This window comes from Epinephelus moara, chromosome 11 (assembly GCF_006386435.1).
Source record: "Epinephelus moara isolate mb chromosome 11, YSFRI_EMoa_1.0, whole genome shotgun sequence".
Lineage (NCBI taxonomy): Eukaryota > Metazoa > Chordata > Actinopteri > Perciformes > Serranidae > Epinephelus > Epinephelus moara.
Window position 1 is genome coordinate 31,625,181 of NC_065516.1, and position 12,715 is coordinate 31,637,895.

General features: G+C 44.4%; 1 protein-coding gene across 4 annotated transcripts in view; it reads left to right on the forward strand.

The window, feature by feature from the left end:
- The first annotated feature begins 708 nt into the window (after positions 1-708).
- The window catches only part of svila (supervillin a), a 68,921-nt gene continuing 56,914 nt past the window's right edge, over positions 709-12,715 (forward strand). For 2 of the 4 annotated variants that reach the window (XM_050057303.1, XM_050057304.1), the window contains exons 1-3: positions 709-1,262; positions 9,300-9,363; positions 11,948-12,039. In XM_050057303.1, the coding sequence (XP_049913260.1) occupies positions 1,205-1,262; positions 9,300-9,363; positions 11,948-12,039 (214 nt within the window). In that variant the 5' untranslated portion in view covers positions 709-1,204. The remainder of the gene's footprint in view (positions 1,263-9,299; positions 9,364-11,947; positions 12,040-12,715) is intronic. The other 2 variants (XM_050057305.1, XM_050057306.1) reach the window with 1 other exon arrangement.

The window sequence follows — 12,715 nt, forward strand, 5'->3', positions numbered from 1 at the left end:
CACGTCGGTGTCACATTGATGTATAGGTGAAGTACGTGTGTGTGTGTGTGTGAGTGCTTTTGTCTCGCTCTTGGCATTCACTTACAGCATAATCATACAAGGAAATGGGTTCACACACACCATGACTCCCCGGGAATATCAGTTTATGTGTGCTTTGGGAGGCACAAACTCTTTTGATGAGTGTGTTTAAAGGAGAGTTGTGGGGATGTCGATAAATCAGCCTATTTGTCTTCCCCTTGTGGCTCCTTTCAGCTGTTCCAGGAGGAACCACAGTGTTACGCGTAATGATAGCATTACTCACGAGTGGACATATCAGAACTCACATTCTCGTTTACATGCTCTCTTTTTACTTCCTGACTTTGTTTCACTATTGCTCTCTCTGCTACCCTCTCTTCGTCCCTCCCACCTCCTCTCCCTCGGCATGCTGTTCCTTTTATTTTGTCCCCGCTGAGAGATGACTGGAATTTCTCATCTGGCTGAGAGGGTCATTTTAACTTTCTCCTCTTCCCCTGCTCACTTTATTTCCACTCCCATCCACCCTGCCTGCGCGCTCCCTTCGTCTTCTTCTCCCCTCCTTTTCTGACGCTATGCACCGGTTTCATTGGCATCCCGCTCGTGTGTGTGAGCCAAGGGAAGGCAGCACTCTCCTGGGACACTCCTAACTATCTCTCTCTCTCTTGCTCTCTCACACACACACAGTCTTTTCCTCGTCTCTGTGCCTGTGAGGCTCATTCTGAAGCATGCAGGACACTCCAATCTGCAGCAGGGATGGGGCCTGATTTGCTTGCCTTGGCTAATGAGCTTAGCCCTTGCTGAGCAGCTTTGAGCCCTGCAGGACAGGTTGTTGTAATGGGCACTGGTTAGCGGGTTGTTAAAGGAACCAGAGCGGAGGAGTGGATCTCAGAAGGGGCAGAGCTGCAGCCACAGCTTCACCACTCCTCTGTTTGCCTACCAGGACCTCTACTTGTACCAGCACTGCGGCTGGGACGTCTCTCTCTCTACTCTCTCCCCTCCCTCTCTCCTCTGCCTCTCTCTGACGCTACCTGACTCCCCTCTCTCTCCGTCTCCGTCCGTCCCGGAGCACTGACAAACTGCTTTTGTAGCTGCATCACCTCTCAGGCAGCTGCCCCTCTTTCTACCCTGTCTTTCCATCTCTTTCAGTTCTTTTCTGTCTCCCCCCTCTCCCTTCGACTTTGTTGCCAAAATGTATCGGAACCCTTGGATCTCGAATTACCTGACTCATGTCAAGTTTTGCAGCCAAGGTAAGAGCAGCGACTTGGGGCTCTGCAGCTGGGAGCTTGGGGACAGGTTACTCTGGTTGTGGAGCTGGGAATCTGAGCTCTTAGAAGTTGGCAGGCAACAGACTGCAGACTCCCTTCCTCTCTGCTCACTGTCCTGCTTTCCAGCCAGCTGTCCTTGCACTGCAGCTGTAGCCTCCAAGGACACTACGTAGCAGAGACAAGGGACTCTATCAGTGCAGGGGGCTGTTCTAAGGAAGAGGCTATTTCTAGGCTCCGCAGCTACTTGGACTCAGATTTAAGAAAGTGAACATGTATGGATGTATTCTTTGGCTTTACTACTGGGGCTGGATGATAAACCAAATTTATTGAATTGCCGACATTATAAATCTTTTATTGACATAAAATTTTACCGTCAACACCATAAATAAATAAACTGTCTGAATTCCAAATAGCTGAAGCTTCAGTGATATCTAACCAGAGGTCACACCAGCATTTAAAATGGCAACATTGTTTTAGGAAGATCAGTTAAAAGGAATTTCCATGAACTGATTCCACTGGGCGTTGCGAAATAAATCTGTGCTTCCTTGCAATGAATTTAACTTTGGAGAGCTCTGACTTGAAATTTGCACTGTTGACCAATAGCAGTCCATCTTGACAGTTCTGACCATGGCTGTATAAACAGAACTGGATACAGTTTTGGAGGCGATGTCCCATTCATTCCTGTGAACGTTGCCCAGAGGTGCATGAAGCCAAAAGTGCAACTTCACGGGTATGAAATTCCCCAGATCTTTCATATTCTTGGGTTCATAGAGCAAGCACACCAGAGACTTTGCCAGGCAACTTCCAAAGTGGCTAACTTCCAGTTTAGCCCTCCGCTAACTTAAATGGGGATAAAATAATTTAATTGTGCCGCTCTTTTCGACTTTTGAAATGCTATTGGACCCCATGCATCAAATCTCGCTAGTGAAACGAGATGTTTCAGGGGGTTGTGATGCTCAAAAAATCCTATCCACTGATTTACAGACATCTCTTTCCCAAAGTAAGTCTATGGGGATATGAAGTCTTTACAGGCCCAGTGGCATCACAGGATGGACCTGGAAGTTGTAGTTACACAGTTTGGCCACTATGTCAACTTGGCTTCAAAGTCTACGCACGTCCTAGGAGCCTCGTTCTGACTTTCTGATGCAACAAAAAGTTGGAGAGTCCAAAATGGATCATGGATCAATGAAGTCATTGACCGTGTTGCACCATTAATTTTTATCGAGCCTTCTCTGACCAAGTATAAATTGTCGCACAAAAGAGGAATGGTTTTAGACAGGAATTAGAGGAAAATTTATTTTACAAAAGTGTCTCATTAATAAATTGCCTGAACTTTTTCTCCTGTTAGCTAATGAGCTGCCTGACAGTTTGCAAGCCAGCTAGTTTGCAGAGGTTGTTCCCCCATGTCAGTAATTCTGTATTGAATGAAATCGCGTGCAACCCTGAGAACAAAATGCCAGGGGTAGTGAACAGTACAGAAAAATTCAAAAATTGTCCCGAGACTATGGAGTCAGACTAAAACTAGCATGCTCCTGGATTGCTAGCTAGCAGTTCGCCAGCTACTGTAGCACTGTAGTCAATACTGCTGCCTTCAAATGAGGTTTGGGTGGATGGTAAGTTCATATCTTGTCTAAATTTATAATATGCCTGAGGAAAATATATTATTTAAATATTTCCAACGGCCTCATCTTTCACATTTGTCACTGTGACTTTGCATTTTCTACATTAGAGCAGCTTGCTAAATTGTTAGCCTCAGTGGCCTCTCAACCATGGATGTAAAAAGAGAACTGGGAACTGTGTTGGGCCCCCGTTCATTCCTATAAAGGTTGCTCAGTGGCCAAACATGAGTGAGTGTGGCTGAGTGACTGACTTCCGCTTTAGCCCTCCGCTAACCTGAATGAGGCTAAGATGATTGAATCGTGCAGCTCTTGACTTTTTTGACACTGACAGTAGCGTCCATGTTGCTGATGTCTAGCTAGTGTTCTCACGCATATCATTTACATGACTTCCCAGGTCGTAAACACGAGATCACAAGTTCCATTCGAAGGCATCACCAAGCTTCTAGAACCATATATTTCATAGAGATGTTTGCATTTATTTCGTTGCAGCACTTCCTGTTGTGACTGGGCATTTATGCAGAAGTCCTATCATACTGTAGGCATTGTAAGAAGAAACATGACTCAGCATGAAACAGGAACTATTGTGTACTGATGCAGTAAAAGATACTTGTATTTACGTGTTAGCGCTGCTCATGCAAATGCAGAGATCATATCATCCAGCCCCATTGTGCACAAGCTGCAGGTCTGTGAGAGAGTGCATCTCATTCCCACCCTCCTCTGTAATATTTTCTGAGTGAGGAGTGAGTGTTGGGATCTGGCTTCTCCACACTAAACTGTCTGGGAATCTACAACAGGTGGCCCACTGTTTCCCACAGTTTCAGGCTTTTATATGAGCAGCAAGACGAGTGTTTTGGGGAAGGAGGGTGTGTACTGAGGTTTGTTTGAGGGTTTAAATGTGTCAGTGTAGCTCTCTGTGTCCTCCCCAGAATTAAACGTCAGACTGAGCTGCTTGTATATACTCATTGTTATTAGTGTTAAACACATAATTGGCTTATTGTCACATCCTTTTGTTAAACCTACTGTTTGCAGCCGTGGCCTCACCTAATTTCCGATTCTCCATCTGTTTTTTAATGCTTTACTTCTTAAGCTTCTCTCAGCCAGGCTTTAGTTTCAACTTGAGTCTCCCAGCAGGCACAGTGAAGGCATAGGAGGTGGGCAACTGTCAGGGGGGGATGTTAAGACTTCAACATGCATGCACACACATGCCCGTGTAGTGTGATGTAATGCAAACAGTTAAGGAGTGACACGTTTCCTTTTGGGCTCGCTGTAATCCCAGGAATCTGAGTTAATCCTGTATCTGAACTAGGACATATGCTCAGCCCTGATGCCTCTTCGGGTGTTTTTGTTTGAAGGAAGCACTGCTGTTTGATTGACGTCCTCTCCAGCCTTCTTGTGCATCTCATTTATTTGCAATGTGTTGTAACAGTGAGGTTTGACCTGAGCCTCTGGTTAAAGTCGGATTTGTCGCCGCAGAGCGTTCCCAGAGACAACTTAGTTCCTTTATGCACACACAGTGTTTTACAGTCTTTGTGCTTTCACACCTTTGATACCTTCACATAAAAGGCTTTCCTCACTTCAGAGCCTGAATGACACTTCACTGAATCATGAAATCATTTTATCCTCATGTTTTATCAGCGCCGAGCCGCTTTTACAGCCTCATCAGCACACACGGGGCACGGTGCGGAGGAATTCCTGGCGCATTCCCTCCCGGCTACAGCGGCCATAGTGTTTCTGTAGATTACAGCCAGCATCAAAGGCTCTGCCACATCTGTGATCATTGTGGAGGTTTTTATGCCTGCGTCTGGAATGACGAATGTATTGAGGCTTTCCGAAGGGGGTCGCCCCCCGATGGCCCACATGCCACGGCATATAGGCTGTATGAGGACTCTTTATGTTAGACCTGACAATAGCGTCAGACAGCTGCCCCACAGGGACAAATGCTTTTGTTATTTTCACACCAACAGCTCATTAACCTTTACTGTGGCATCTGGTTTTGTTTCACAGTCTTACTTAAAGGGGAATTCTGGTATTTGTCAACTGGGGTGTTATTCTTCCATTTTTGACCTTTATGGCTGTTGGTCACGGTAACATATTGTTCACCACCTGCATTGTAGAGATCAGGGAACACACTCTGGGAAAAACATGTCGATGGAGCAAAGAGCATGAGCCTCCAACGGGTTTCTAAAGATCTTAAGTTTAACACCTGGGTCCTCAACAGGGGGTCCGTGACCCCTCGGGGGTCCTCAGAGTTACTGCAGGGGGGCCGCCAAATTGTTGTTTGGTAATTTAACTTTTATTCACTCATTTATTTTTTGTAACCACTTATCCAGGTAAGGGTCTCGATGGGACTGGAGAGTATGTCTGCTGACATTGATCGAGACTATCACAGGGCTGACACATAGAGACAGACAACCATTCACACTCACATTCACACCTACGGACAATTTAGAGTTACCAATTAACCTGCATGTCTTTGGACTGGGGAAGCGGGAGAACTCGGCGAAAACCCACGCCAACACAGACAGAAATCGGGCAGCCCCAGCCCCTCTGTGTATGTCTGAAAATCCTCATTAACATACATATGTAACATGGCTGATAGACTAACTGTTCCCCATGAATTCTTATGCCATCATGTTAGCTAGCTGATGCTAAATCAGTGCGGAAACTAGTTAGCAAACAGTTGCATACTATTGAAACATATTGGCCAGTTAGCTGTTTATTTCAAGTGTACGGACATTCTTGTGCGCCATGATGACTCGTTTTGTAATTTTCGAGCAAGAGACTTCGAAATTTCTTCCACCTCAGAAACATACATGATGTATTAACATGTGAATATGCTAATAATTATTATCTAGCTTAATAGGAAATGGCACTAGTGGCTGCCCTACTTGTAGGCCCAGTTTCATATGCAACTCAAGTTAATTCAGTATATGTAGTAGCGGGGGTCTTTACTCCGTCTCTCTCTCTCGGCCTGAAAAACATTGAAGACCTCTGGTTTACCAGAAGTCGCCTCAATCTTGTCTTTGAATCAGACCAGAAGTAAACACACACACTAATCCCCTAGATAAAGCTGCAAACTGCATAGTAGTTGTTGCACGACTGGCTACAACTGGATTCTTTATTTGTCATATGGTAGCACCCAATAAAAACTGCACCTTACATATTTGATCATTTTATTTTTGCAACTTTGAAAACAAGGACTATGTCATTGCATTTACCACACTTCACAAGCGTACACACATGCTACATCAACAGAGAACCACAGCTGCACAGTAAGATAAACAAAGCAGTGTACACATGAACACAGCAGGGAAATCAGCTGGCAGACTGACAGGGAGGTGGATCCACTTTGCTGTGCACTTAGCTACCGTAGCTACACTGTACCTGTCAGCGTCAACATTTCCTACATCTCTACAAAACGAGGAGGTTGATGAATGGTCGGCCAAAAATATGAGAATCAGAAAACAGATTGACAAAAATTGCGAGTTCCTCTCAGTCATAATTGAATCAAAGTTGAACATATAGATATCATACACCGACTGCCTGAATCAGCACACTGTACTTGCGACTGACACAACGTGAGGTCATATTTATTTGTGTGAAACAATTGAAAATGTGCTCTTGGTGTACAAAGGCCTTGAGACATATATTCAGGACAGATGTAGGGCAGGGCAGTATGGCCAAAAATGTTGTCACAATAAAATTGTTCATACCATTTTATACTGATAATTATTATTATAAATGTTAGATCATGATTTCTTTCAAGTTTCGAGGCTGATTTTTGGTCCTGAGTAAGAGTTGAAGGAACCATACAGTTAATTGTCAGCATTTGCCAAACAGCAAAACACTTCACAAATCTGAGGTAGAGTAAAACTAATTATAGCCTAATCAAAGTAACGTCAATAAATAAAACATTATTAAAGGGATAGTGCTCCCAAAAATGATAGATCACTACAGACGAGCAGTATGGAGATATTTTGTGGTTTCAATTATGTGTTTTTGGACGTTTTAATCTGAGTCGCCGTCAGCCTCCATTAGGTGTGCAGTTGTGCTGCTACCCACTTCTCCCTCGGATCTCCACGAGTGATGTGAGGACTCTAAAACTTCACCAGAGCCTCTCTCGGCATATCGCTTTAAAGTTATTAGTCACATTAATGTTACGCCATTTCATTCTATTGAAATAGCCCCAACTAACACAAAGTTAACTTGTGTCGACTAGCCATACAGCTACTGTAGCTAACATTATTTGGTGAATTTAATTGTAGGGTAGCCCCCTAAACATTGTTTCAACATTATAACATTACCATATGAATTAGCTCGGTGCGTACGCCTTGGTGGCTGGTCTCGTCTTCTTCTGTATAATGGCAGGCGGCAACTAGTGTTTGAGGCGCATTAGGACCCTCCTCCAATAGTGTTTGCATGGTTTGATAATATCCAATATTTATCGAACATTAGTTATGTTTCTGTTAAGGAAAATATTTAGAGATAATTATCTCTGTGGTTTTTATCCTCTAGCCTTAGATAGTCTGTAAATGTGCTTAATTGTAATAGAAAAATATGCCCCTTAAAACTTCAGTTCTTGCAGAGTAATTAGATATAATTTAAATGCTTCTTTCAGTATCAAGGTAACCCATTTGATCATTACTTATGTGGATGTAATACAGCAGGACTTTTTGTGGTGCTGATCATCAGAATGTAAGGAAATACACTAACATTCAGATTGTAATATTTTTGTGTATAGCACCATTTATATTCAAAATAAAAGCAATTCTAAAATATAACATTACATTGCATGTCTAGCCAAGGCTTGTAGTGATTATACCCAAAGCTGGAGCAAAAAAAAGTAAAGAGTTCAAAGAGAAAATCTATATGGTAATTTATGTGTTGAGTGAGTTCTGTCAGCTCAGAGCTTATGAGCCTCACACAAAACCAGTTTCAGTTTTGTAGCTGCAGATACTGTGTGTTGGTGTTGGTGGGAAAATTGGTAACATTTCTTCACCTCTTAGAAAGACAGATCTTATCCAACCACTGCAGCGTTTTCTGCTTTGAAATATCTGCTCCAACGTTGTCAACCTAATCTTCGGATCATTTTCAAAAGAAAACACAATCGGCTCAAATAACCAGGATTATCATTCGAGGCTCGCAAGGAATGAGCCGTGTTTTCACCAGGCGTATTCCGCCCAGCTGAAACAATACACGACCATCCCCAAACACAACCAGGCGCACCGCCCTCTCCAAATAAGCCGTCTTTCTTCTCAAATGATGTTTTGCTTAAGTAGGAGGGATTTAAAGCATCAACCCAAATATCTTTAATAAGGACTAACAGATCTGGAATGGGGGGTTATGGGTGGACGGCCTCAGGGGAGAGGTTAGGGTTTGGGTGGAGCAGTGGGGGAGTGTGGAGGGGCGTCACGCGGCCCTGAGGTGAACTCGGATGGGATGGAAGTGGGACCACATGTTTGTCCCGAAATTGCTCGGCTCTGGCCACTCTGAGGTCCGAGGGCAGCCAAAACCACAGGTTTGTGGTTTGGAGTCAGTAACTGAAGCAGACATTCCTTAAAGGGATGTTCCGCGGAGTTCGCATTCCTCACAAGGCTGTTTACGGTGCTTAATACCCACTAATGCCATTTTTCTTGGTAATGAGGCTGCGTTTCTCTGCAGGCAGGTGTTTATGTCACATTTTGCCCTTGTTTACTGACTCTGGCCACTTTCCCAATCGACACCAGACTTTATTGGGTCAGACTGTTAACTCTTGTGTGTCTAATTGAGCTTCATAGTGGTGTGTTTGTAAGATTTGGGGAGCTGGACAGTATGGCTTCTCTGTCTCTTCATACCGTCCTTTATCTGTATTCATGGCGAGTATTAAAGTGCTGCCCGGTGACGCTGATGCGTTCAGCTCCTCCTGGCACCGTCCCAGCTGCACTGCAACCTTGACGTGCGATCAGACTTTACAGCGCCTGTCTCAGTGACACACACACAGTCACTCCTATCAAACCCTTCAAGCTATGACCTCATGCACAGCGCATAGACTGATACTTAAGACGGAGACAATCACTGTCTCTTGATGTAAGTGCAGTGATGATTTGTTGCTGTGTGTGGGGGTGGGAGTGGGTGGGCACTGTGGGTCGGAGGGGTGCAAGCCTTTTAACTGCACAGATCACTTCTTATTTGATGTGACTCAGCCAGGCAGGAAGATTGTTGTTTTCCACATCGTTTGTTTTCTCTGTGGAAGTCCACTTAATTAATGTGGTTCTGTGCCAAAGACCTGCAGACACGCTGACCGGTTCTCCTTGCAATGTGTGTCTGTTCATTAAAAACTGAAGGTTCTGCTGTTCAGCACTGAAATAGGTGAACGAGCACTGTGACATGACTAACGCTGACACTTTTCTTCTGTCCACAGGCCTCGGGAGTGAGACCCCCATTAAACTAAGCAACCCCAGACTGCTACAGAAGAGAGCTTTGAGGTAAGATGTGCTTTTCATTTCTGTTGTGTTAGATCACTTTGTTAAAGATGCAGTGAATGAAAACCTGGGTCGGTACAAGAGATTTGACATCAATAAATATTCATCAACTTGAAAGCTGATATGTGTCGCAATTGAAAATGTCTGATAAAGCCATACATAGACCACACCTGTTGGTTTTTCTACGAACGATTGTAAAGACGCTACAATGTTATAACTGCACTACTATTCAGGTACCTTAAACAAATGAGATCATCATCACCATGACACATTGGCCTCTTTCTCTACCATTCTCCCTGCACTGAGAGTCTTGAATCATACTGGGAGGCGCCAGGCTGCTGTTTGGAGGTTCCACTCCCATTCAGGCTGTACTTTCTGTGTTGAACGTCTGCAGACAGCTGTGGACTTGTATTGGTCAAACGGACGCGACCACGGTTCCATTCATACTACATTTGAGGGTCCACATTGGTCTGGCGTTCCATGCGTGCACATTTGCCTGATCCACTCCATTTGGTTGTCTATGTATCCCTTTAAGGAATTATATATAAATGTACCTAACAGCGGATTTCATCACACAACCTCTCTTAGAAACCAGCATCCATTTTGTCTTCATGTTCTTTTCATTTCTTCTTCTTCTTCTGGTGCATACACCAACAACTGGACTTGAGTGTGGAGCGAAGAGATTTTATTTTGTCACTGGAGCACATGCTAGTTATGCACATCGTCAGCGCAGTACAAAAACAAGGGCTGCACGTGGATGTCCACATGGGGTCTATGTGGACTCTCGCTGACCAGGACTTGGTGAGCATTTTAACCTGTATTTTAGAGAAAACAGTGAAGAGGTAGACAGGAAATGGAGGTAGAAAGGGCCACAAATCCATGCATGAATTGAGCTGAGCAAGTGTTTATTTTATTGCATATGAACTCAGCTTTACATTTGTAAGAGAAAGAATGATCATCCATCCATTTTCAACCGCTTATCCGAAGCCAGGTCGCAGGGGCAGCAGGCTGAGCAAAGTATTCTAGACATCTTTCTCCCAAGCAACACTTTCCAGCTCCTTCTTGGGGACACCGTGGCGTTCCCAGGCCAGACGAGATATGTAATCCCTCCAGCATGTTCTGGGTCTGCCCCCGGGCCTTCTACCAGTTGGACGTGCCAGAAACACCTCTAATGGGAGGCGCCTAGGAGCCATGCTGAGGTACTCCAAGAATCGCCACCTTAATGCGGTGGAGAGGTTTGCGTGTCCCTGTGATCCTGGGAGCTGTGTGGTAGGGTCTCCCAAGACAAAGTGGTCCCAGGGAAGGGGCCAGACAAAGAGCAGTTCAAGGAGACCACAATGACATGGCACATTTGGGAAAGTGTACCTCACACCGGGCCCCCCTCTGAAGCCAGACCTTGGGGGAGGAGTTTGCCAGCGAGCATCCGGTGGCCCGATCTTAGGCCATGGTGCGCGGTCGGGCTCAGCCCTAGTGAATAACTTGGAGCCTCCACCCTGTGGGCCCACCACCTGCAGGGACTGGCCAAGCAAGGGTGTGCTGACCCCTGGTGTTGCAGCCTAGCTCTGGGGAAAGAATGTGCTATTTCTATTTCAAAAGACACTTGCAGACTGATTAAGCCCTATCCTAACCTGAAACAGAGATATCCATTAAACACAACTTTAGTGTAGTACTTTGATTGTGGAACCGAACAGATAGCAGGGTCTCAGATAAGGCTCAGGTGCTTCAGACAGGGCTGCTGTCCAAGCTCAGTGAGAAACTACAAGATAAGCTCCCTTTGCTGCGTGGCCGTGTAAAACCTTCCTGCTGCAGCATTAGTAGGATTGCTCAGCAACATGCTGCTGGCTGGGTGTCAAATACACCACCAGGTCTACACGTCAGTCTCCTTTTAGAAAGATTCCTTTACAGCAGTGAGGACGTCGGGCACTGTGACACTTAACTGCTTGTAGGTGTGGCTGTGACTTGAAAACATTGTGCATGTAGGAATGAGATGTTTCAGTCATGAAAACAGACGCTGTTATGATAGAAATAATCTATGATGTCTGTATATATCAGCGTGTTCACCACTCTGTGGTCGCTGGCATGGACAGAACCGCAAAATCATGTTTTCCCAATTCTTGAGTGTTTCCTAACATCAGTAATCTGCTGCCAGGTCCTTTATAGCTGTATTGTAACTCTGTGGTTTTGAATCAAATCCATAAATGACTTCAGTATGTGTCTGAGAGAAATTCGCTGTGTGTATGTGTGAGGGTGTGACGAGGGTAAAACCTTCTCCTTTCTAGATAAATGTTTGGGGGAATTTTGGTGGAATCAACAGGTTGAAATCCAAACATATTGTTCAGATGATTAATCACTCTATTTTTGTATTTCCATCCATAATCCACCGGCTGGTTGACTAGATTCTTGAACATCATTCAAACCGATCCTGCTTCCAGCATTTTTTAATGATCTGGATGACTGTTCAGATTCAGATTTATTTAGCGGAGCCTCTTACAACTGCTTACACTGTCAGTCTATAAACAATCCGCACTCTTTCCCACAGCTCAGCCCCCGTTTCAATAACACTTGGTATTTTTCCTGCACCCCTCAGCTTCCAGAAAGAATTCTCCTTCGACGAAAAAGACGACCCAGCAAAAAGCACCAAGGATATAGATGTTAGTCTCTTGGCCAATCTCCCCAAAGGTGAGTAAGGGTTTTTTTTAATTTTGATTTCTGCCTGCTTTGCAAATGGCCCTCACAATGTCAACTTTCCCAGGCTTTTTGAAAGTCACTGTTGTGCAACAGCAGCCTCTCTGCCAGGTGGATTCATGTCAAGATTTGTCTAAAACCAGTTTTTCTACGAGCACAAGGCTCACATTTTGTACAGTATGAACACTTTTTTTCTTATCCATTTACTCCAATAAAGAGAAATGGTCCTACAGAGGTTTGTGGGTCTGTTGAGCCCCATTGGATTGTGAACATAATAGTTTGATGAGCTGTTAAGGCCACTTTTGATTGACTTATTTGGGCACAAGAGAGAGTCTGTGGAGGTGAAACTGTTTAGTAGACCGATTGCAATGGATCAGATGGAAAAGTAAAACTAGTCATAGTGTGCATGACTTTCTGGGCAATAAGCCCAGATGAACAAATGTCCCTCAGGCACAGAGCTCAGTAGTGAGACTTATTTGGTTTTTAACTTTACAGGAAGACTTGAGATAATAAGGGTTGAGTTACAATAGCTGGTTCCATTTTGGCGTGATACCCAGATTCATTAAGCAGATCTCTCAACAGACCTGTTATCTCTCCCCGCCTCCTTTCTATTCTTATTAGCACAGTCAAATGTACAAAACATTTAGGCAACGTCAGCTGGGTTATTTTT